The 23,570-nt window shown below is 37.0% G+C and overlaps 1 protein-coding gene across 4 annotated transcripts in view; it reads left to right on the top strand.

Moving 5' to 3' along the window:
• The window catches only part of ZEB2 (zinc finger E-box binding homeobox 2), a 126,468-nt gene that overhangs the window by 81,371 nt on the left and 21,527 nt on the right, over nucleotides 1–23,570 (top strand). For 3 of the 4 annotated variants that reach the window (XM_036857487.1, XM_036857490.1, XM_036857489.1), the window contains 2 exons: nucleotides 5,935–6,192; nucleotides 11,043–11,114. In XM_036857487.1, coding sequence (XP_036713382.1) covers nucleotides 5,935–6,192; nucleotides 11,043–11,114 — 330 coding nt within the window. The remainder of the gene's footprint in view (nucleotides 1–5,934; nucleotides 6,193–11,042; nucleotides 11,115–23,570) is intronic. The other variant, XM_036857491.1, reaches the window with a different exon arrangement.

The raw sequence follows: 23,570 nt of genomic DNA, 5'->3' as shown, positions 1-23,570 counted from the left end.
TTTATAACAGTGTTTTGTACTGGAGAGCACATTCCATGGGAATATTTCAAACTGGCGTGGTCCCTTCTCCTAGCATTAATTAATCTTGCATCCCCAAGTGATAACATTATTCCCATTTTTAAATTGGGAAATTAAGGCTTGTGCATTTCAGTGACACATATCCAAATTCAGAAGAAAATCTCTGTTTGAATTTGCTTTGCCTTGTTGTACCTATCATGAGACTCCCATTATTAAATGAGAACTTGAACCTTGATTTAGTCCTATGATCTTTATCCATCCAAGTGCAAAGGGAACAAGTTAGCTGTGATAAAGAAGGGGTATCAAGGATAGATCTTCCCTGGAAAAACACATTGCTGAATAAAAATCCTTGAAGAAGAGCTGCATCCTGTTTTTAGTAGCACAGTACCTGGAAATCAAACTCTGGGGGCAAGGGGGAGGAATAAAAGGCTAGGGTTCAGATGAAGAGTCTTAGGATGTCCCCCAACATTTACCACACATAAAGACATTCTAAGAAAGCAACTAGACCATAACCCAGTGGCTCAAATGTAAATGTTCTCCAAGCATCTAAGAGATTTAGGAAACCAAATGACTCATAAAATTCCAAGGTCTTCTTTTAAACTTTAAGCCATATTACCAGAAGAGACATTTTTAAAATGAGGTTACGTGTCTATCTCACATATTAGCTGAAGGATGAATCGTACTCTCTCCCACCATGGGACTCCTACTTGATACTTTTGCAAATGAAATTTTAAGTGAAGGACCAACACCAAAACTGTGACTGGCACACATTCAGATCTTCTCGTTTCACTTAGAGCTACCACATAGCTCATCATCAGACAAGACACTGGAGCCATGGTCCCGTCTTTATTATTATTTCAGTGGTTATGAGTGTTTCATGCTCCACAAACTGCAGTCACGCATGCAATTTCGTAGGCTTCTTGTGGCAACCTCATAGACAGGGAGCACGTTACCATTATTTTTTCCCATTTATACCAAGTTTCCTTGGATGATAGGCCAAGGCCACACAGCTGGTTACGTATTGGGACTGGGACAAGAAGACAGGTCTTCAAGCTCGTAATTCTGGGAACTGCCTCTTTATCTCTATTGTTTCCAAACTATTGTGCGGAACATGGGTGTATTGTTAGATTCTGGTAATTGATCAAATTGGTAGGCTTCTATAACTCAAATTAAAGGGATCCATGAAAGTAACAATCATCAAAACAATTTAAAATTAAGCAACAATCTTCATTTGGGGGCATAAAACCCCCCAAAGTCCCAGGGATTTCCATTCCTTTACTCTGATCATGTGGAGTTTAAATTTAGATTGCATTCTTCACTGGGAATGTGTATTATCATGTATATGTCCATGTGGCTGTTACCTGCCCGAAGATGTGCTTTCAGCCTCCAGCTTTGCCACTAAGTGGCTGCAGGACCTTACATGAGTCATTTGACCTCATTGTACCTGTATTACCTCCTTTGTCAAATGTCCAGGGTTGACTTCGTGTCCTTCTAGCACTACAGTTTTACAATGCTCTGTCTCCAAATAGATAGTAAGCTTCCTGAGGTGAGACTAGCACATCCCTGTGTCCTCTGGACTCAACACATTGCAGGTATTAAATAAATGTTTGATGATGTCATCGAAAGACTTATTGGCAGACTTAGCTTGAGTGGAGTTATAGAAAATCATTGTTGACCACCTTATTAACAATTAACTGTCTATAATCTGCATATGTAATTTTCCTTTACATCAATAAAACGTCTGCTTCTGGTGAAGGTGAAGTATTGCCCCTTAATATCAGTTCTTTTGCATGTTATTACATTAGCAACTGATATCTTATTTGTACTGTAACTGACGGAATAATGTAGAGAAAGCATATAAGTATGAAAAGGGGTTAGTTAGGTAACATTGTATAGGGCATCTTCCAAACAACAGTTCTGGTATTTCAAATGTCAAGCTAATTATCGGCAATGTTTAAATGCTGTGATAGGCCATTTTTTGCAAATGCTGAAATTTTCCGTCAGGTATGGACATTATAAAAATGTCACGTTTTGCTACTATTCTGTTACATGTCACCAGAAAACAAAATCTGAAAAAAAGTTAGATCAATAGACAGTAAAGAGAAACCATTATTTGTTTTGCATATGATTGTAAAATTAATTGGTCTGGTGATAAAATTTAGAGTATTGTTTACTTAGAAGGAAGAATAGGGAGGATTTAATATAATGCAATCTGGTGAGGTAAAAATAATGCTTACTGTACATAAACTATGAAGCCTTTTAAAATATAGGCTTTTAGTAATGCACATTCAGATATAACTTTCCAGGCCCATTTGCTATAAAGCAAATTTAAGTATCAGCTTTATACCCTTTGGTAACCCCGTATTACACATACAGTTTTAGAGAAAATGAAACTTTAATATGATTCCACATAAAATGGTGAACCATGCCAATAATTCATATGCACTTCATATGCAAATAGTTTTATCCATCAATTATTATGTAAACATGGTATCACATGGCAAATTTCCCTGTAATACAGTACAGTACCTGTGTATAATTATGGGTGCATTTTGCCAATGCAACTGTTACACAGAATTGTAATTAATTCCTCTGAAGATTACTGGGAGAGTTTTGGATACTGATGCTGTTTTTGGACATTTATTACTGCTCTTTAGTTGGCTTTTTGCTGTGCCTCAGAGACAGATGTAAAATTAGTGTCTATTTTGAGCCAGCAAACAGTACATCTTTCCTCTTGTTTATTGAATTGCAGAAAGGAATTCTTTGGGCTCCCACTTCTTTGTGGTTTTGAAGTAACCGTCTGTTTTTCTGCCAGCCATGTAGCTCTAATACATGTATAAAATTTTGCTGAGACTCATGCAAGGGGTGGCTTATTTGACCTAATGTAAGGACCGAGTAGAACTTTGCTACATGTTTAGGTGGTTCTGTGCTTTTGAATGTCGAATAAAAAATATGTATCATAAGTTTAAAAATTGACACAGAACTAATATATTCTGACCGATGACCCTCATTTAAAACCAGTATACGTTGGTTATTATACAAAATGGAATCTCTTCTTTGCAAAGACAAAGCTACATTATTAAGATCCCTTATGCCAATGGGGATGATGGTGGGCAAAAAAATGAAAACAGGAACAAATAGGAAAATGAGCTTATTTTATTTCCTAATGCAAATGGAGGTAAACCCATCATGTCCTGGCCATTCTATAGTAAGAATATTTTGTGGTGAAAATTTCCCCAGTGCTTACACTTGGCAAATCCACTGACTAGACTTGAGAGAAACATTTAAAGGAAAATCCTGGGCATTTAGAAGCAGGGAGATGAGGTGGGGAGCAGGAAAGTGCCATGTCCGTATTAACGGATTTAATTTTGATTGTCAGAAGGTCAACCAGAAAGAACAGAATGAAATTATCTACTCTGAGTTCAGATACAGAAACTTTGTTATGAATTGTTTTACCTGGATTTTTTAAAAGTGGGGGTAAGATACCAACATAATGGTTCTGGGAAGCCATCCAATGGGAATGGACACCCTAGTTAACACACTCTGGAAAAGATGGCACACTGCTTCTGTAAGTGAACTTGACAGCAGTTATTTATTTAGTTTAAAAGTATTTACTACTATTTGTGAGCGAGAACCCTAAAGGTTGTGAAGTATTGTTGCCCTGTGAAGGTGATGGATGCTGTACTCCTGACCCTATATGGTGAGACATGACTTCATTGCTTGTTTAGATTGTTCTGATATTTGGGACTCCTCAAGGGCTGTTCATAAATCATTTATCTCTCTTCTTTTTTTTTTTCCACAAGAAAATATTTCAATTGTATTGCTGCAGGAACACTCACGTGTCACACGGGATATTGTGGTCCATGCAGAAAAAGACCTTAAAAGGCATGGTTGTTTTTCCAGGATAAAGGCCTTTTAATGCCTGTCCAGCCTTAGATAATTTTATTCACTCCTTCTGGACCTTTCTTTATTCCTCCTGTGCCCAGAGATCAGTTTTTAGGAGGTGGGTTGAAAGCTTCCCAGGCCTCCGGAGCTTTTGTTATAACCCCACCACTCTCACCAGCCCCCCACCTCCGCCCCGAAGTCAGCGTTCAGAACATTTGTAAAGAATCTTCTGCTTGTTGCTAAGAAATGGTTAAATCTCAGTCACCAGGAAAAAAAAAAAAAAAGCACATTATTGATTGTACTAAGGTATATCTGGACCACACAGCTAGAGCAGAGATGTTAGAATATCTCTCTTTTTGTAGATCTGAGGGCATTACCCAGCCTGAACTTGCCTAAGCCCTTGTGGTCACACCTCTTGAAAAGGTTTTGTTTCCCCCGTCAATTGGTATTCAAACCAGGTCAGCAGATTCTGTTTGCCCGGCTCCGCTGCCGTTTTCATTTTAATTTGCACCTGTTGTGCAGTTGTTCCGAAGGCAAGTGCAGACCCGCGGATTATACAAAGATCATATTATGAGCAGATATGCACGGTGTAATCTTTTTGTCCCCAGCCTCACATGACAGAAAAAATCTCTCTCTTTTTGTTCCTTTTTTACTCCCTGGGAACCTGTCAAAGCAAACAGATATGACTGACTAAAATTTGTAACTAGACATGTTTCCAGAATTCTCCAAAAGCATTATGAACCTGACTCACAATCCTTTTCATTTTTTTCCTCCTTTTCTGCCACTTTTGTATAATCCGATAGCTGGCAAGAGCCACTTGAGATAGCTCAGTTGATAACTTAGCAGAGGATTGCTTTATTAGGCGCAGAGAAATCAAAATGAACCTGAAAATTGTTTGTGCTTTTTTTTTCCACGGTCTCCTTTTTATTTTCTTTCTTTCTTTCTCTCTCCCTCTTGTTCCCATGATGTCATGGTTCTAACTTGTTTTTTTGTGTGTGTTTCTGGAGAGTTGGGTTAACAGTTCTTGGCAATGCTGTGTGTGCGTAACGGCTGGTGTGTTTCTCTAGCTGAGCTAATGCCCCGTGTTTATTACTCTAATCTTTCTTGTCTGGTGGTAAAGTGGACAATTTATGTACTAGCATGTAGGCCGAGAGCCTGTGAGGGCTGACTAATTCAGAAACAGCCACCTTCAATTGAGTTCACAGACCTTATTTACAGGCTGTCTATTTTAAGAAAAGCTACTGAGCATTGCTGGGGCTGAGGGCTGCAAAAGCAGCCCGCCGGTTCTCGTGAGTTATTTTAACATTTGTGTTGGTCTTGCCTGTGTCACTTTGAAATCTTCTGTAATTATGGCGCTATGAAGACATCTCAATAGTAGTATTAATGGCCCAGAAGATATGGCTTTTCCTCATTTTCTGCTTAAAAGATTGGGATATAAATGGCCTTAGCACATGATGGTTGACGTAGAAGCAACAGTGAACCTTTCAGATTGAGCAGGTTTGTGTACGTGTTCATGTATTTGAGTAAATAGATGGACGTTTTGTGTGTGTGTGTGTGTGTGTGTGCGCGCGCACGCGTCTACCATTTCTAGGAATAAAACCACAGCTAATATAGTGAAGGCATGTCATATTTATAGTACAACATTTCATAGTAAACACTCCATGTCACTAAACTAATAAAATTGTCAATTGCAGATCTATTTTATAAGTTTGTGTGGAGTGTCAAAAGTGCGTATTGCAATATGTCTCCACGTATATAGGCATATTTTTGAGTATATGCGCTTCTGTGGCTTTTGAAATTTTCCCATCTTTTTAGCAAAAAACTATTTAAAATCAGAAAGAGTACCCAGGTATAACTGAATAAGAATAAAAATGCTAAAGCATGAAAGATATTCATTATATTTTCCCGACATGGTTGAGTAATTAAGTTACGAAAATACCAATTATTTTCCATTCAACTAAACAATCAGGGAGTGACTGATATTTTTCAACAGAGTGTTTAGAGTGTGTGTGTCCTGTGCTTTCTCTTCAGTGGTGAATTATGACAATGTAGTGGACACGGGTTCCGAAACCGACGAGGAGGACAAGCTTCAGATTGCTGAGGAGGACGGGATTGCTAACCCTCTGGACCAAGAGAGGAGTCCAGCTAGCGTGCCCAACCATGAGTCCTCCCCTCACGGGAGCCAGGCTCTACTGCCAAGAGAGGAGGAGGAAGATGAGATAAGAGAGGGTGGAGTGGAACATACCTGGCACAACAACGACATTCTCCCAGCCTCTGTAGATGGTCCAGGTAAGTGTCTAAAACAACTTGGCCCCTTCCTGTGCCATCTACCTAGTGGAGCGTCCACAACCAAATCGTTAAAATATTTCTTTCCAGAGCCCTCGCAGAATAGAGATACCAAAGCTGGTGACAGATTATGAAGTGATAGTCGTGTTATCACATTACCGCACTACTGACATCTTAGGAAGGGATTATGTTTCCGTCTGGACGCAAGTTGAACATGAACTACATTTTAAACACACAACGTGAAGGATTTGCACCACATGTACAATGTGCCAATTATACAACACCATCAAGAGCTATCCTCTCAGGGTGGAAACTGGAAGCAAACGTAAAAGCTCACAACTAATATGTATTTGAAAGTTTTGTGTAGTGATACAAACCAAATAACTGTCAGTTTAACAGTAGTTGCAGTGTCTGTCTGACACCTCCTATTGTAATTCAACCATCTAATCATTCCCTTTTGTTAAGTGTGAATGTGATTTCACACTTCTACCTGGTCAGGTAGCTTTCTTTCTTATTATTTAACAGCTAAGTACTTGATAATGATGCTTGCTGTTTGGTGGGAATCTCTGGGGAAGTAGAAATGGTCCAAGGCCAATTCTAATAAAAATAAGGTGAATTATATTCAAACTAAAACTTCAGATGCCACTGTGAAAATGGAAATGTCATGGTCTAAAATTCACTTAGGATGAAACATCACCAAGGTATGAAATGATTAACAAACTAAAGGAGAATTAATCATATCCCCCTAAACTCCCTCTGCTGATCTCTGCTTGGTAAGGTGGCCTGTAAAATTTTTTTTAATGACTCTTCTAATTCAAACCTTCATGTCTCCTTAATCTCTGTTCCAAGACCCAGTGAGCGCTATCATGATTTACTCCACCTTATGTTTTTTTTCCTCACGATATATATAACAATAGCAGTTTTATAAATAGGTGAAGTGGGTGGGAAGGAAATAAGTAAGCACAAGAGTCTACCTGTATGCTATTGTGATGTCGCAGACTATAAAACATCGAACATAGGCAGAGTAATTGTTTGGTATACTGGAAGGAGGATAATAAAAGTACTTCTACTACTAAAGAAAATTAAATGTGACAAAAAGAGAAAAGAAGACTGATGGCAGTTTGAGTGTAGTGTATTTGTTTTTCGTTTTCCTAACATACCGTGCCAAGTTTTGTACTCTTTCTGTTTCCAATTTTGCTTTCGGTGAAGGTTTCTTGAATCTCAGCAATCCCACACATAAACATTTATCGTTATATCCATTAAGACTTAAGGTTTTAGATTTTCAACTATGAGGGAGAACTCAGCCAAAGATGCTTGAAAGATAAATACGTTTAATTAGGGGCAGAGGATGATCATTAAAGGAAGTCTGACTGCTGCAGAAGTCATTAACAATCTTAAATGAAATTTTTATTTTTATGATAGCCATTTACATGTATAATAAGAGCCAATGATTCTTGGGAGCAGTGTGACAGAAACAGAGTGTGGCGAGAACTCATGTAAGACATACTATTTAAATGAGCTGGTGTTAGCTATTCATATTTGTTAATGAACTAGATATGCAGGGCTATAAGAATGAATGTTCTGATGCTTTAAATTTTAATATCTAGAAATCAAGGGTAAGGATCAATTACTAGAATTTCCACCCTTAAAGGAATAATTATTAATGATATAACAAATGTAGAGCTCCAAACTTCTGAAAAAAAAAAGTTTAATTTAAAAAAATTAAGATCAGGAATTGAAAAACAGCCAAAACAGCCATGTCAAGCTGTAGTAGTCTGTGATCATGGCAGCTTTTTGTGTTGGTCATGGATCATAATTCTAAATGTTTTAATATACAATAATCCATATGAATGCATTACAGACCCTGTTATCACCTGTAGTTAATGGTGCCTGTGATACAAATGAACAGGCTGTTCTTTGCTCTTACCTTTATGGTAAATAAACTAGCATTCTGGAGTCACAATAATTAAATAAAATGTAAATCCCTAATCTCATTTGGCTATTTGGACCAAGAAAGTTACCCAGCTATTACCTGTCTGGTTCTAATGATTAGTAATGATTTATTGTTCTTTTTTTTTTATTGTTCCAAAAGTGCTCTGATGTGGTGCCTTGATGTCTAATGAAAAGAAATTGGTCTTAAAAAGCTACTCATTGTTTATCCTGACTCTTAGATAACACATTTTTCTTCTGATAAAATATTTTTCTTATTTATTGTTCAAAACATACAATATAGACAATAATTCTAATTCTGGTGCTGTTTTATTTAGTAGTGTTTTATCCCTGGTGCCTGGCAGTCTACCATCATACCTCAGCACATAGCTTTACTCTGAGATAAGCCCCCTCTCTTTCGCTCTCTCTCCCATGCTTTCTGTAGTTTGTCTGCAGGATGCAGGTTTTCCACTGAAGAGTGCAGTGGAGTTCTTACTGTGCCTTTCCGGTTCCAGCACAATCAAAGTTTTGTGTTTAGAATTGTCCTTGACATTCTTTCGTCCCACAATGGGGTGGACACAGTGTGCTGGAAACCATGACATCATTATCATTGACACAGACTTAAATAAATCACCTGCATCTTGGCCTCTTTCTGCTTATTCAAGGATTCTTCATCTTGAGGAAGAAAGTGCTCTTTATTTTTATAAACCTTCATCCCAAGGGTGACTGGAAAACGCAAACTTTTACAAGTGTTTTAAAAACAAATATACTATGTGGTTTTAGACACAGTATGCTGAGTCAGAGGTGTCTTGGGAAAAAATGTTTAAGGTTAGGCGTGAGGCAGAAAGACAGCCAGGATTGCCTTTAGTTCAGGGGGGGATACTCCTAACCCACATTATGATGTCCTTCTGAATATGGATTCATGTGAAACTTAATTAAATAGGCATATGCATAGTGTTTCAAATACATACCTGAGCTTGATGTTCAAAAAAGAAAAAGCTTGATGTTCAGTAAATTGAAGCAAAGTACATTCTGGGTAAAAGTGACACCATCTCAGTTGCACAATCTTTGGTAAAAGAGGGTTATAGCTAAAGTATTACTACAGAATGCAGGACACACTAAGTGCCAACTACACATGTGAATACGCAGCATTTAATAATTTGGGAAGCAACCACCTCCTGTAACTTCTCTGTACGTTTTCATAAGAAAATGACAATGAGGAAGGAAGTGCAGCAGAAATCTTGAACATTACCACTATTATGCAAAAAAAAAAAAAATGCTGTTAACTGTTTTCCCCTCAGTGACTTGATCTCTCAGATGGAAAACTTATGATTCTTCTGACTCTTGGCTACCAGAAATCACATGAGAGGAGCGAGGAAGAAAGACACAAAAGTTATATTTATATCTAGTACTGAACTTCTCAGAAATACCTTAATTTAATTCCTTGCAGAGACTAATAAAAATATCAGATGAGGGAACCTTTTAACCAATCCATTATTATAATTGACAATACAGTATTGCTGTATATTGAACTCCTAAATGTTTTATGCAAAATGTCCCTGTGAAAATATTCCTTAAATAAGGGAGAAGTCCAGGGCCAAGAATGAATTTAAAGTGGTCGTAGAATTTAAACAAATACCATTCAAATTATCTGACTAGTATTATGCCCAGTGGCATTAAATTAGCATCTATTTATATCTGTGTACTTTACCTTAAGAGGCTCATAATTTTTCAGTTCTGATGCCATAAACAGATATGCTGCAGGATACTACTTGAAAAACATATATTTTAATTTTGTTGTAACATTTGCTAGAATCTGTTTTTCTACCAAATAATTATAACTAGAATGTGATAAGCAAAAATGGTCAGGATAAATTTGGGAATTCACAGAGTCCTATTTATAAAGTTTCTCTTGTTTTAAACAAAATGATTATCACAGAGAGATATTCATCCTGGATCATGTTTGGTTCTCATTAGTATTGTTATTGTAAAAATAAAAACTTTAAAAGTCCATGTTTAATTTACTTTCTTGCAGGATTTTTAACTGTCAGCTGTCCTTCTCTGCCTTCACATATTCTACAATTTGGTAGGCAGAAAACTTGAGAGTTCTCCTACTTTCCAGACTCTTCCCATTTTAAAATATTACAATTTTAGAAGATGACCTTTTATCATTTATAGATCTTCAACTTCAGTGTTACATATTTTCATCTTCATCAGAACACTGAGCTGTTCTTATAGCTATGTTTTTCCTCAGAAAATGGCTATGACTCCCTACTGGGGAATTAACGGTAAGGAAGAAAGATATTTATGGAGTGGTAGGAAAAGGAATACGGAAAATATGTTTTAGAAGTTTATATAAAACAGTGAAACAGGTGTTTTCAGTACCTCTGGGATGCTTGTTTTATAAACTGGGCATTTCAAGTTTTGGTATGTAGAATTAGGTTCTTTAAAATTTCGCTTGCATAGATTAGCACCATCATAGCTACTCCAAGGAGGGAAAAAAAGCATGGAAATAAAATAAGAAATTCTGACTTCTCTCTGATAATCCAGTGTTACCAGAGGCATAGCAGCCAGCCTGCCTCTTCGTCAGTACAAATACTTAGTTGCTTTTGACTCTTATTGAAAAAATAATATCTTCCCCCCTGTTTGTCACTAGAACTGCCACTAGAAGAAAAGCCTTTCGTTTGCCCCAAATAAGCACCTCTGTTTTTCACAGCTTGCAGTAATGCTTAAAGTAAATAAGTTCTTGTGCAGCTAGCACTATTGGATTCATTCAGTTGCCTGAACAAAGCTATTGTTTAGAGGTTTACAACAAGCCTTTTCTGTTTCCTTTAAAAGAATCTTCCTTGTTCCTGTGGTAGGCATGCTTAGTATAGTAAGCCTTTCTACAATTTTCAAATGCTAAAGATAATCTTCCCCCACAGAAGAAATGAAGGAAGACTATGACACTATGGGGCCGGAAGCCACGATCCAGACCACAGTTAACAATGGTACAGGTAAGTAAGTTTACCACGCCAAGGTCATGTTTGTCCTGCGTCATGTGGATTTAGTGAGTCAGGGACAGAAACACTGACCCATCCATTTGTATGTCAGTGATTTAACAATTAAGTCAGACTTTACAAGTCTCTTGTTTTGTTTCAAATCAGAATTCTCTGTTTTGGTATTTTATTCAGCAAATATATCTTTTATTCTTAAACCCTAATTTGCCTGTGAAAGTTAAGAAAACTGAACTGGATTTTTAAAACCATCTTTTCAAAGCCTGAGTTGGGCAAATTTCTGGTAGTAATTTTTATTTTAAAAGACTGCATAAGTATAATTTGAAAATTGTAATATAATATGCCTCTTCCAGTCACCACTTGATATTAGTCATTGAGATTCAAATGATATGGTGTAATTTAGATTGTAAAATGTTTCTTCAGAAAGACAAACCAAAATTCTGTGAACATTCCTCATAAAAACTGATCATCTGAGTTCCTTTTTATCCTATCTTCATTTTATTTCTCAGTACCTTCTAGTTCCTCTAAATAATATTTTCCAGGCAAAAGTTTCATAAAGAATAGACAATTTCACTTCTTTTTAATGAAGGTAAAAAATTGCAGTAGGAAGGTAGTAAGTGGTGCTTTGTTTTATTCTGCTACTGCTGTAGAATGGAGTTTCAGGACAATTGTGACCTTCCATGTTCTTTCCCAAAAACTGAACAGCATCTCCTCTCACACCCTCTCACGTCACTAGTGCAAATTTACACTGACTATGTTTATCTCTCTTTTCCTGGATAAGGCTAAGTATTTTTGGTGTTCCAAACAATCCTTCATACCACCATCAAAAATATTACCATAGTGCCCAGTATAATGTTAATTCCTAAAGCAAAAGCCAAAAAAAAAAAAAAAAAAATCACATGACTATTTCCACTCAACTCACCAACGAAAACTAGTCGCAGTTTTATGAAGTTTTAGAAATGTAAATAATTAAGATGATATTCATATCTCCCTTATGTCGAAACACATCACAATAGACTGTTCATGCTGTGTTTCTATTTAGAATGCTCTTATTAATAACTCACCACGCACTAATTTACATTCTTGGATATAAAATAAGAGAAATAATTAAAAAACTATTGTAAATTTTCCTTCATTTGAATACTGTCAATTTAAGGTACAAAAATGAAACTGTACAATATGGGATTATGGAAAAGGTATAGAATTAGGAACCTATAATCCTGGTTTTTAGCTACAGCTCTGGCAATAACTAGATTGCAACCTTGGGCAAGTCAATTGCCCGTCTTGGCACTCAGTTTCCACATCTGAAAAATGAATAGATTGCACTAGTTGCTTGTTAAGAATATTTCTAGTTTTAATATTCTATGTTGTAGGGGTACCATCACTGTGTAAAATAGAAACAAGATAAAATAACTTCTTATAAAAACACAATAATAAAGGGATACTACAAATTAGATATTTTCTGTAATGTCCCAACTCATAGGATCAAAAATGGCTTCATGTTCCTTTTAAAGACAATTGTTAAATTTCAACCTCAAGCATAAATAAATAAACTCTAATTTCATTAACTTTATAGGCATTTAAAGTGTCACTATTCCACAGAGTGACAATTTACTAGCTGTTTTATACACTTAAGGTCTAAAGTGGGGTTAATAAAAATGGTTCCTATTCAGAAGATTTAAAAATCAATTTCGAATGTTCCTTCACATAGCCTTAAGATTTGCCTTTTCCCATACTATTTACTATTCCTTATAGTTCATATGTATTCAGTCAATAAATAGATCAGTAAGTATTCATTGAGTGTCTTCTGTCTATTCACTTTTGTGTGCACATGTTCTGGAAGATGGGCCAGGAAATCTTAGACATGGCTATTATTTAATTTGGAAGATGAGACCAACACACAAGAAAAAATAATAAACAATAAGTGAAAATGTGTGATAAATATGCAACAAATAGTAGGAACTATAATTATTTCAAATTACAGAAATATGAGAGATCCTATGGGGTGAATATTCAGAAAAGGCTTCATGAAGGAGGTGAAATTTGAACTAAGTTCCTTTTCAGTAGTCATGAAGAAGTGAGGAAGGTCCTTCTAGAAGAACAGGAGTGTGTAAGCCAAGGAAAGAAATTGTAGTATCTATTCAGAGGATAGCAAGTAAAAGGATTTGGCTGAATCAGGGGGTCCTAGGAGGCAATTCATGGGAAATGAAGCTGGACATGTAAGTTAAATGTAAATGGAGAATGTAAAGCAACAAACCAAAGAGTTTGGGGCATGTTATACTACCGTGATTTCTGTGAAGAAAAACTAGACTTTGAGAGACCAACTGGAAGTCATTGTAGTTATTCAGGTGTGAAGTGACAAAAAGCCTGTCCTCGGGTGGCGACAGTGGTGAAATTAGTAACATGACTTCTTAACAACCAATTGATTCTCTGGGTGATGGAATCAAAATGGCTTCAGGATTACACATCTGCATGTTTAGAACATGGCAAATACTTGCTATTTCTAGATAAACAGAAAAAGGATCCAATTTTGAGAAGACCTTGAGCTTGTCTTTAGACAAGTATTTTCATATAAAAGTTATATAAATGTGTGTGCGTGTGTGTGTGTGTGTATATATATATATATATATATATATATATATGTATATGAATGTTCATTGGAAATGAGGAATGGAAACCCAGGAAGTCAGGGCTAGAGATAAAGATTTGAGAGTCATGCAAATATATTCAGATGGTATTTAACATCATGGGACTAAGACATATACAATAAATATACTGAAACATATAGAAAGCTGAGGCCAGGGCTTCTGGTGAGTAAGGAGAAAAATCAAATTCATTAAAAGAAAAAAGATTAAGAGACAGAAAAAAATTAAATATCCAGGAGACAAAGAAAGTTTCAAAAGTAGACAATGGTCAATTGAATCAAAAGATTCAAATAACTACGACTGAAAGAATGCTGAGCAAATACATTGGACTTGGTAATTAGGAATTTACTGGTGACCCTCAGCTTAGAACTCTGGCCTTTTAGAGAATAACACATATTTCTTCCCAACCATAAGTTTACTGCTTCTTATCCCTAGCATCTTTTTGGATGCTAAAAACATGTGGAATTGAAATAAGACATCTTTAATGGTTGAAGTTGCTTATTAATGGAGTATCTCTTTCTCCCCACATAGGTCCTACTGATCAAGGTCAAGCTATTGGCTGACCTTCCTCTCCAGCCATCCAAACCTATAGTGATATCTTCCTCCAATGAACTCTTATAGAACAAATCAGCTGACCTTGCTGTAGATGCTATAGTGTGTTGTAACTTAATGTATTGTCTTTTCCAAATTAGATCGCAAACTCTGAGAACACAGATGGGTTTTAGGCTACCACATTGTCTATGAGAGTGCCTTAAAATTAATAGGGTCTCAGCAAATATGTTTTTATTAGTGAATGAATATGGAATTCTTTAATATCAGATACATTTTTCTTTCTTTTTTTAAAATTTTATTTATTTATTTATTTATAGCTGTGTTGGGTCTTCGTTTCTGTGCGAGGGCTTTCTCTAGTTGCGGTGAGCGGGGACCACTCTTCATTGCGGTGCGCGGGCCTCTCACTATCGCGGCCTCTCTTGCTGCGGAGCACAGGCTCCAGACGCGCAGGCTCAGCAATTGTGGCTCACGGGCCTAGTCGCTCCGCGGCATGTGGGATCTTCCCAGACCAGGGCTCGAACCCGTGTCCCCTGCATTGGCAGGCAGATTTTCAACCACTGCGCCACCAGGGAAGCCCCCATTTTTCTTTTTTAATCAAAGCCGAACAAACACATTGGAATAGATAATTTTTAAACAGGTTAAGCATATTTTCTGATAAAAAGTGTTGTTATTAACTGGAATAAGTTGTCAGGGGAAGACAAAGAAAATGTCTGTATTATTTCTGAATATTCAACACACAAATTTCATTCCTAACTGAAAGTAAGGAAAAGACCTCTAAATTTCCTACTCAAGTCTACAAATCTATTACATAGTAGAATTTAACCAAGTTCATATCAATGGATAGAGTAGTCTTTTAGAGTCTAAAAGTATCTCCTTCCTAGTATATTCTGCTGAGTTAAAATGTGTAGAAGAAACCACTCATTCTTTCTTATCCTGACAGCATCATACACCTTCCTAAAGGCTATCTCTACCAGGAAGCCATCTGACAGTCTCCCACTCAAGATTAACCACTCATTCTTTTGAGGGTCATTCTCTCTCATATTATAATTAGTCACCTGCAGGTATGTTTCTCTCCACTAGATTGTAAGCTACTTGAGGGCAGGAATGATATGGGATTTTGGTCACTTTCTCACCACAGACCCTAGAATGGCCCTGAGTCAGAAAGAGTTTTTGAAAATGAGAGACAAACAGCACTTGAACTTTCCTTTCACATTTCTGGGTTGACATTCTTTTGACAGCTGACCTGAAATAATCAATCAGACATTTTCGTCTCCCATTATTCCAGTCCCCCAAATGAGAAAGACTCAGTTACATTTGACTGGTCTCTAGCCTTCATGTCCTCCTCTATTTAGTCTGTCCACATTCTTCCTATAACCCTTTTCTCATGGTCCAAATTCCCTTCTTAGAATCTTTAATTGTCCCTCAGTACCTATAAGACAAAATCCACATTCTTTAGACAGGTATTGAGTGCCATCCATTTCATACCAACAGTGTTGCATTCTTGTCAGACCAAATCCCTTGGTAATATCAAAAAAGAATCACATTTATACCAACCTCTGAATCTCTGCCCATGCTATCCCTTGAGACCCTAATCTCTCACTCCCTTTCCTCCAATTATCCAAATTCTACCCACCTTTCTGTTCTTCAAGGCTAGCTCACCTCCCATTTCCTTAATGTGGTCATCCTTGAACACCCCCAAACCACATATATCTCTTCCTTGTCTGAAATCCCACAGCCCTCAGGTGCACACCACTAATTTTAGCATGTTGAATTGTTCCTCTTTATGTTGTTTGCACATATTTCACCTAGTTAATTTCATGGAGACAAGCAGTTTCTTGAGCTATGAAATGGGGGTAAATTAGTATGACCTTAGTATGTGCCCCCAAAATATTTGCTTTAATAAAAGGGCTAGTCCCTGTTTGCCTCATAGTGCCCAGTACAGCAGTGAACACACATGGTATGCATTATGACTGGTAAAATGAATGAATGAATGAGTGAATGAATGAATGAACAAATATTAGGTGGAGAAGAAATGGACTCTGAGAAAGGAAGTCACAATAGGTGAAAACGTTCCCTGTGAAGGGGATTAAGTCCAGTATCTTCAGAGAGTGAAACCAGGATTTAAGTCTCTGAAATCTACTTGTTAAAGGCAAAGAAAAACAGACTATCATTACTTTTTTACAGCAAAGTTAGATTAGCAGCATAGCAAAATTGATCTACAGCATATAAAGCATTGAAAACCCTGATTTATAGTAATAACTTTCTACATTGCATTTAATGTTTCTACATTGGTTTTAATGTTTTAAAATTTTTTAAATGTATGCTTTAACACGTAAAGAACACCTTTTCACAAAGAACTTTACATCTTCCAGATATTAATCAGGTTCAAAATCAGAATGAAATTATTATGTAGAATTTTTAAGAGTGTGTTTTAAAAGGTATTTTCTAAGAAGATTAGAGAAATGGAAAAACTTGGGAGCATTATAAACATGAGTTTGCCTACATGCTAGTAGTAACAAGGATCTATCTTAGGTGCACGGTGATCATTGGCATTAATGTGTTTCCACGTGCATATCAAGACCTAAATAAGCCCCTGGTGTTTTCCTCTTTGACTGTGTGAGAGTTACCTTTACTCAAACAATCTAGCACTCTTGTTTTAAAGGGCTATTAATAACCACCTGCATCTTTGCTTCCTTTGCTGGGAAGAGGAAAACACCTTACATCTAAGAACTGGGTAAGGCCAGTTGAGGTCTCAGTTCTTAATCTTATATAACACAAGAAAATTATTGTCCAAGAACTAACTGTACTGACTGTAACTAATAGTCATTAAACATGCTTCCAATATTTTAGGAATAATATATAAACGCTTTTACAGATAAAAAGGCAAAAGTTGTTTTGGGATGCTCTAGATTCTAGAGTCAGATAAACTACATTTGAATTTTGTCTCTACCAGTTACTAGTTACATGAACTTGAGTATAGAATAAGCCTTCATTCTACATCGGTAAAGTGGAAATAATGATTCCCTGTTTACAGAGTCTGACTGTAGCGATTAAATGGTATTTAATCATTTTTAAAGGACCAAGTACAATGCCTAACATATACTAGATTCTCACCCTCTCTTGGTTATTTTTCTGGTTTGTTTGCATCTGCAAGTAAGCTTACCCATTTCTATTCATTAAGAAATAAATGCATTCTGAACTATTTCCTCCCTTTGTACTGGCTCCTCATTAACTTCTCTAGAATACCAAAATACAATATTTAACAAATTTGTAATGGAAGGACTAACCAGTCGATTCTGAGAACCTTGGCCAATTAAATTCCTTTGACATCTTGGAAAACTACCCAGACAAGTTGTAGGACATATTTCTTTTCACTGCTCTGAGGTTGCATTTGAAGTTAAAATAGAAAGATTAAGAAGGAATAGCTTAGTTTTCTATCTCTCTTCATCTATATCTAGCACCTTTTTTTTAAATGTAGAAGAGGATTTAGTAGTATTTATAATGTTTGTGTATAAGGATGTTGAAAGCTGTCAAAGATTTTTCCTTCACTTGATCACTGACTAGCATCAGAAATTATATCTTTTTTTCCTTCTGTCCTGTATAACAATCAAATAAACAAATAATATTTGTCACTTGTTTACAACCACTAAGATATTTCCATTCGTTCTTTTCATAGTATTTGTTGTGTGCAGAATTGGAACTGAGGTTCAAGAAACAAAGGAAATAGAAGATATAGTCCTATCCTTAAGGAATTCAAAGTCTTATGATGCCATTAGGAAAGACAAAAATCACAATGACATGAAGGCAAAAGTTACAAATAAATAATTACAGCTTCATTAGCTATTCAGATCCATAGTCAATTTGGGAGACCCTACTAAGTACAAGGCATTTTTTTAGGCATCATGAAAGATACAGTGAACACTCACTGTCATTAATGACTTACATTCAATTGGGTAAATAAAACAATGGAAGATGAATAAGAAATGTGTGTATAACGTTTAGCGCAATTTTAGGCATAATACATGTTCAATTGTTGCTAGCTATTATTATTATTATCAGTAATGATTATAATAATACATGGATTAAGATGTTTTATTTGAAATACGGAAAGCTATGTAGTTTCAAGTGAGAAGTTTTCAGTATTGCAGAGGGTTTCTGACAGAGAGTAGTGTCAAACATTAGAGACATGAAAATAGGGAGGTGACTTAAGAGACTGCACATTTCAGAGAAGGTTTTCTCCAGGACAAAGGCTTGTTGAACATGCCTCTGTGCAAAAAGAGAGACAGCGAAAATGGCTGAAAATGTAAAAGGAGATGAGGCGAAAGATGGAGTAGATTATCAGAAGAGTTGTGAGGGAATAGCTTTGGATGGTAGCCTTGGCTGTGGGCAGAGACACATCTTTTTTAGCAATAAGATCAAAATAAGAAGGGAGAATTGTTGTAGAGAAATTTCGGTTGAATTTTAGGTAGTTGATGGAATTCACATCATTTAGGTTGCACTGTTTGAAGTAAGTAGGAAAAGATATCATCAATTGACAGTATGGGAATGGGAGTAGGGTTGGAATCTTCAGGAATGGAAATTTAGAGTAATTGCTGTGGACAATGTATGGAGATTCAATTATCATCATGAAAGAGTATCCTATTTTGATAACATAGGCAGAAACAAGGCTATACAATTATTTACGTTTCTTTAAACATTTTTTATATTCTAGGAACAGAGAAATTGGGCTGGATTTTAGTTTGGCAAGGCCAGAATGACACAAGAACAAGGGGCGGGGATGGAAGTGATTTCCAGCTTCAAGGTGAACTGAGGCAAGCAAAATCAGAATGGGTGAAATGGCCTGAGGGACTTGTCAGGGCCTGATTATCACAATGAAGTACCTGTTTCAGGGGATGCGGAACTGAATGATGGGGTGGGGCGACAGGTGACTGTCGCCTGTCGCCTTTCAGGGGCGACTCTCTGAAATCAGAGAGTGGAAGTTCCAAGTTGCGCTCAGAGAGATGGCATTGTCCCAGGGTTAGCCATACCAAGGGGTGGCTGGCCATCCCTGTTGTTGGACTAGAGAAAATTAGAGCACCACGCAGCCAGGATTCTGCACGGACTATCTTTTGAGTAATGAAATTTCCCAGAATTACAATAATGACAGCCTGGGGTAAACATATTCATGGGATAAGTGTCATTTTACTTGAGCTGTTTAGGTTGTGTCCTAAGACATGATGGTGAAAATGGATGACATAGACTTCAAAAAATTACAGATTGGAGGCTTTTTGAGGGTCAAGGTTAAGTTTACTCTTCCCCATGTTTCCCCTCGGTAGGTGCAGTGTTTAGACAGCCTCGATGGTTGATAAACAGGTTGCTTGTTGAAACAAAGCATAAATGAATAAACAAAGAAATGATGAACAAATTAACAAAATAGGCACTCTGGTTTGAAATGGGGGTATGAATGAAGGAGTTTGTTGACCCATCTGTGTGTCGCTCTGCGTGTTAAGACAGATGAAGGTGGGAATGGCTCTGCTGGAAGGGTCTGTGAGGGATGGAATATTATCAAGAGATGACACAGTTTCATTTAATCTGAAGAAGTGGAACTCATGTAGGAGGACATCATTAAGCATGTGGGGGGATAAACAAGTAATATGTGAAATGGGAAAGCAAAATGAACCGTGAATAAAGTGTTTCTTGGTCTCTAGTCCTAAATTAAGCTTAAGACATTTTTTTTATTTACTAAAAACCATAGTAGTTAGTATAAATTCTTCCTTTGCAAGATGTTTCATAAAGTTATTTTTGAATTGAGTGCCTTTTGCAACATGATTAAAATTAGGAAATATCAAAATGAGAAAAATACAATCCCTAAATATTAAATGGAAATTTTAAATAGGCATCGTAAGTGGAGCATTTGAAGAACTTCCGTGATGTTTTCCATTTTACCCCAGTAGACTTAGGTGCAGGTCACTCAGTCAAAAAATAAAACAAGTGCATAGCATTCAGAAGAGCAAGGACGTGAAAAGAAAAATAGAGAAAAAAAAGTTTAAAATATGATATTTTATTTACATTGAAGTTGGCATTTACATTGCCTTTCTCCCTATTAATTTTACGATGTTATAATGTTGTTGTTTAGAGCTACTTACAATGTCAGAGCAATCATTGCAGCATCTAGGACCTATTCAAATTATATCCAATCAGTTAGGCAAGAAGAAAAACTAAAAAGATGGGGTTGTCTCTCTCTCTGTCTTTCTCTCATATGGACTCATTATGATATAGTGTACAGAGTAACGGGTGAAGAGTCAGGATACGTGAATTCCCCATCCAGCCCTACCAGACATTATTTGTGTAATGTTCTATGAATCATTAGCTTCACTGTACCTTAGTTGTATCGTCTGTTAAGTGAGGACATTAGACTAGAAATTTTGGACTCCACCCACCCTACCCTTTCTTCTAATGAGGTTTTACTGGGAAGCGTGAACAAAGGAAACAAAAAGCATGGGCTGTGCGAGTTGCCATGAGAGGGGGAGGTTCTCCGGGCCCCTGCCTCATGATCCTAGACCCAAGGCCAGGATCCTGGGTGTGCGACCTGCAGTCACACAGGGGCCTGCACTGGAAGGGCCTTGCCCTTGGTTTGATGCTCTACTGCCGCCATTTTGCACTGAGCCTGGCAAATTGTGTAGACAGTCCTGCTTCTACCTCACAAAAGGTGTTAAGATAATCTCTGAGTATGAGCGCGATGGGAAGAGGTGGGATCAGGGATTCCCCACCTGAAGTACCACATATAAACACCAATTCTGTTCAAGTGTACAGGATCCTTTGGCAGTATCTCGGAAGCAACTGAATCCCAGGTAAAGATCTAGACCTAGATTGAAAATCTTGTTTGAGCCAGAAACACCGTGATACAAGGTATAACTCCCCCAAATTGGTAACAGGAGTGATAAGGTTAGCAGGCTAGCAGTCGGTTAAGCCTCTTTAAGCATGAATTTTGTGTGTCATATCATTAGTATAGAACAAAGTGGAGAAAAGAGTAAGAACGTTTTTGTACCTTTGTTGTCTTCTTGGTTTATAACTTCCAATTCCTCTTATTGCTCTTACATGGAGTTTAAGTTAAAATTTTTAATACAGCTAGCTTTCTTCTATGGGTAACAGAAGCCATACAAATTTTATCATAAGGTATTTCTCAGCAAGAGTTGAGTTGGATGTATAGTGTTAATCAATTGTGCAAGATCAGCTTATCAGATAATTCAGTTTGTACCTAAATACTTAACAAGGAGAGAGTACTGCTATTATAAAGCATGTCATTTTCTTCTTGTGTATAATATCAGTCACATTTTTATATGTTGGAAGAGTTTTGTCCTCCAGTCAGATCTCTCATGCATATTATCATTTTAAATTTTTTTAGTTAATTTCATACAATGAGTTTCTAAAAAGAACATATAGAAAGAGATACGTTCTGAGGAGAGAAAGACAGAAGTAGCACTTGGCAGGTTAGACAGGAGGGTCATTTTCAGACTATAATCAGTGTACACCGAGAACAGCCTGTTACTTCCTGGCGAATGAATGCTGCGGTTTTATGAGCTTTGTTTGCAGTTAGGAACAGCTATCTCCACTTCACAGCAAGAGTTCCCACAAGAAATAACTGATATCCCAAGCTTCTTGAGTGTCTCCTTCATTCATTCAGCAAATATTTAATAAGCACTGTTTTCCTTGTGATATTGTCTGTGGTTTCCAGGCACCTCCGAAATATTTTTTCTTAATCTGTGTATATGGGTCCTCCATCAGAAAACTGTGTTGCTTTGAGTTTTTAATTGAAAAGAATACAGATAAAACTCTCTAGGCCTAGCCAGTGAATAAAAAAGCAAATTGATTAGGGCAAAGAATTAATTGAAATGATGCAATTCTGAAACTTCGAAGATTCCCTAGAAAGCATATACTAGCTCATTTTACAGAAGAAGATATTGAGATTAAAAAACATAAGTAGCTGAGCCAAAATGAGTAGTCTAATAATTTTAAACCTGGTCTAATCATTCAATTAGTGAGCATTAGCTGTGTGCCTGACACTGCCCTAGGCACTGGGATACAAAGGTGAATAAGACCCTCCATGCCTCTATCAGCTCATGGGCATGTAAACGAAAGATTATAATGTGATGTGATAAATTCAGCAATTGAGATATGCAGATGATATTCTGTAGAAGGAGGGTATGAACTCAGGTTGAAATCATCAGAAAGGCTCCCTGACATGGAAGTAATTCTGTGCTGTTTCCCATAACCACGTTACTGAATGCCTTATTTAGCCAGGGGAGACAGAGAATTGTATTCCCAGAGTAGTGATTCTTTAACTGGGCGTGTATCAGAATCCCCTAAAGGGCTTGTTAAAACACAGATTGCTGATTCCGTCCATTTAGGGTGGACCCCAAGAATTTGCATTTTGAACAAGTTCCCAGGTAATACCGATGCTGTTGACCTGCAGACCACATTTTGAAAACTACCGCCCTAGAGCATCCTTAGGTGTCGTATGTCTACAGAAAGCATATGAAAGAGCACTGAATTACTGGGCAAAAATACCATACTTCATAAACCTCTCTAAAATACAATAAAGTAGTCTGAGTCTTTTTGGTAATATACCAGTTCCAAAATTTTAGGTTTCACAGGTATATGAAAGATAAACATATTATCTAACGGGAATTTTTGTTTTAAAGGCGTGGTCTTTGTACCAATACATAGCAATCAAAACTGTCTAAGGGTTAGTAGTCTCTAAATCTGATATTCAGAATCCCCTAATAAAAAATCTCACTTTAAAATTAGACTCTGTCCCTGACTGAGCTGCTTCCTGCTGTTTAGGGAGATATTTGATCCTGCAGACTACTACAGATTCCCATCCCTTTGGAACTTTTTCTCCTGAAGCTCTTACACATTGGGAACTCTCACTGGCATCTGAATACGTGCTTCCAGGAGAAAGCCATGTCAGAGCAGGCATGGAGAGACTGGCCCAGAAGCTGTACTAATTCCCAGGAAGAGAAGAAAACTTTGTCACTTTTGACCTGGCTTTACACACACCTCTGTAGCAGTCGGAGGCTCTGCTGGGCTGCCCATGTAGCTGTGTAATGAGAAAAAGATCATCTTCCCTCACGGTTGTTTTTAGATATTTGGTGCCAGTATGTATTTCAGAAGCCTTCTAAAGAAAGGCACACGTGCATTTTTAATGGTAAAATGCCTATATTACATTAATTAGTCAACTTTAAACAAAGTAGCCATGAGGATTTATATACCTCAACAA

The sequence above is a fragment of the Balaenoptera musculus genome, chromosome 7, assembly GCF_009873245.2.
Source record: "Balaenoptera musculus isolate JJ_BM4_2016_0621 chromosome 7, mBalMus1.pri.v3, whole genome shotgun sequence".
Classification (NCBI taxonomy): domain Eukaryota; kingdom Metazoa; phylum Chordata; class Mammalia; order Artiodactyla; family Balaenopteridae; genus Balaenoptera; species Balaenoptera musculus.
This window is presented reverse-complemented; position numbering and strand designations above follow the sequence as displayed.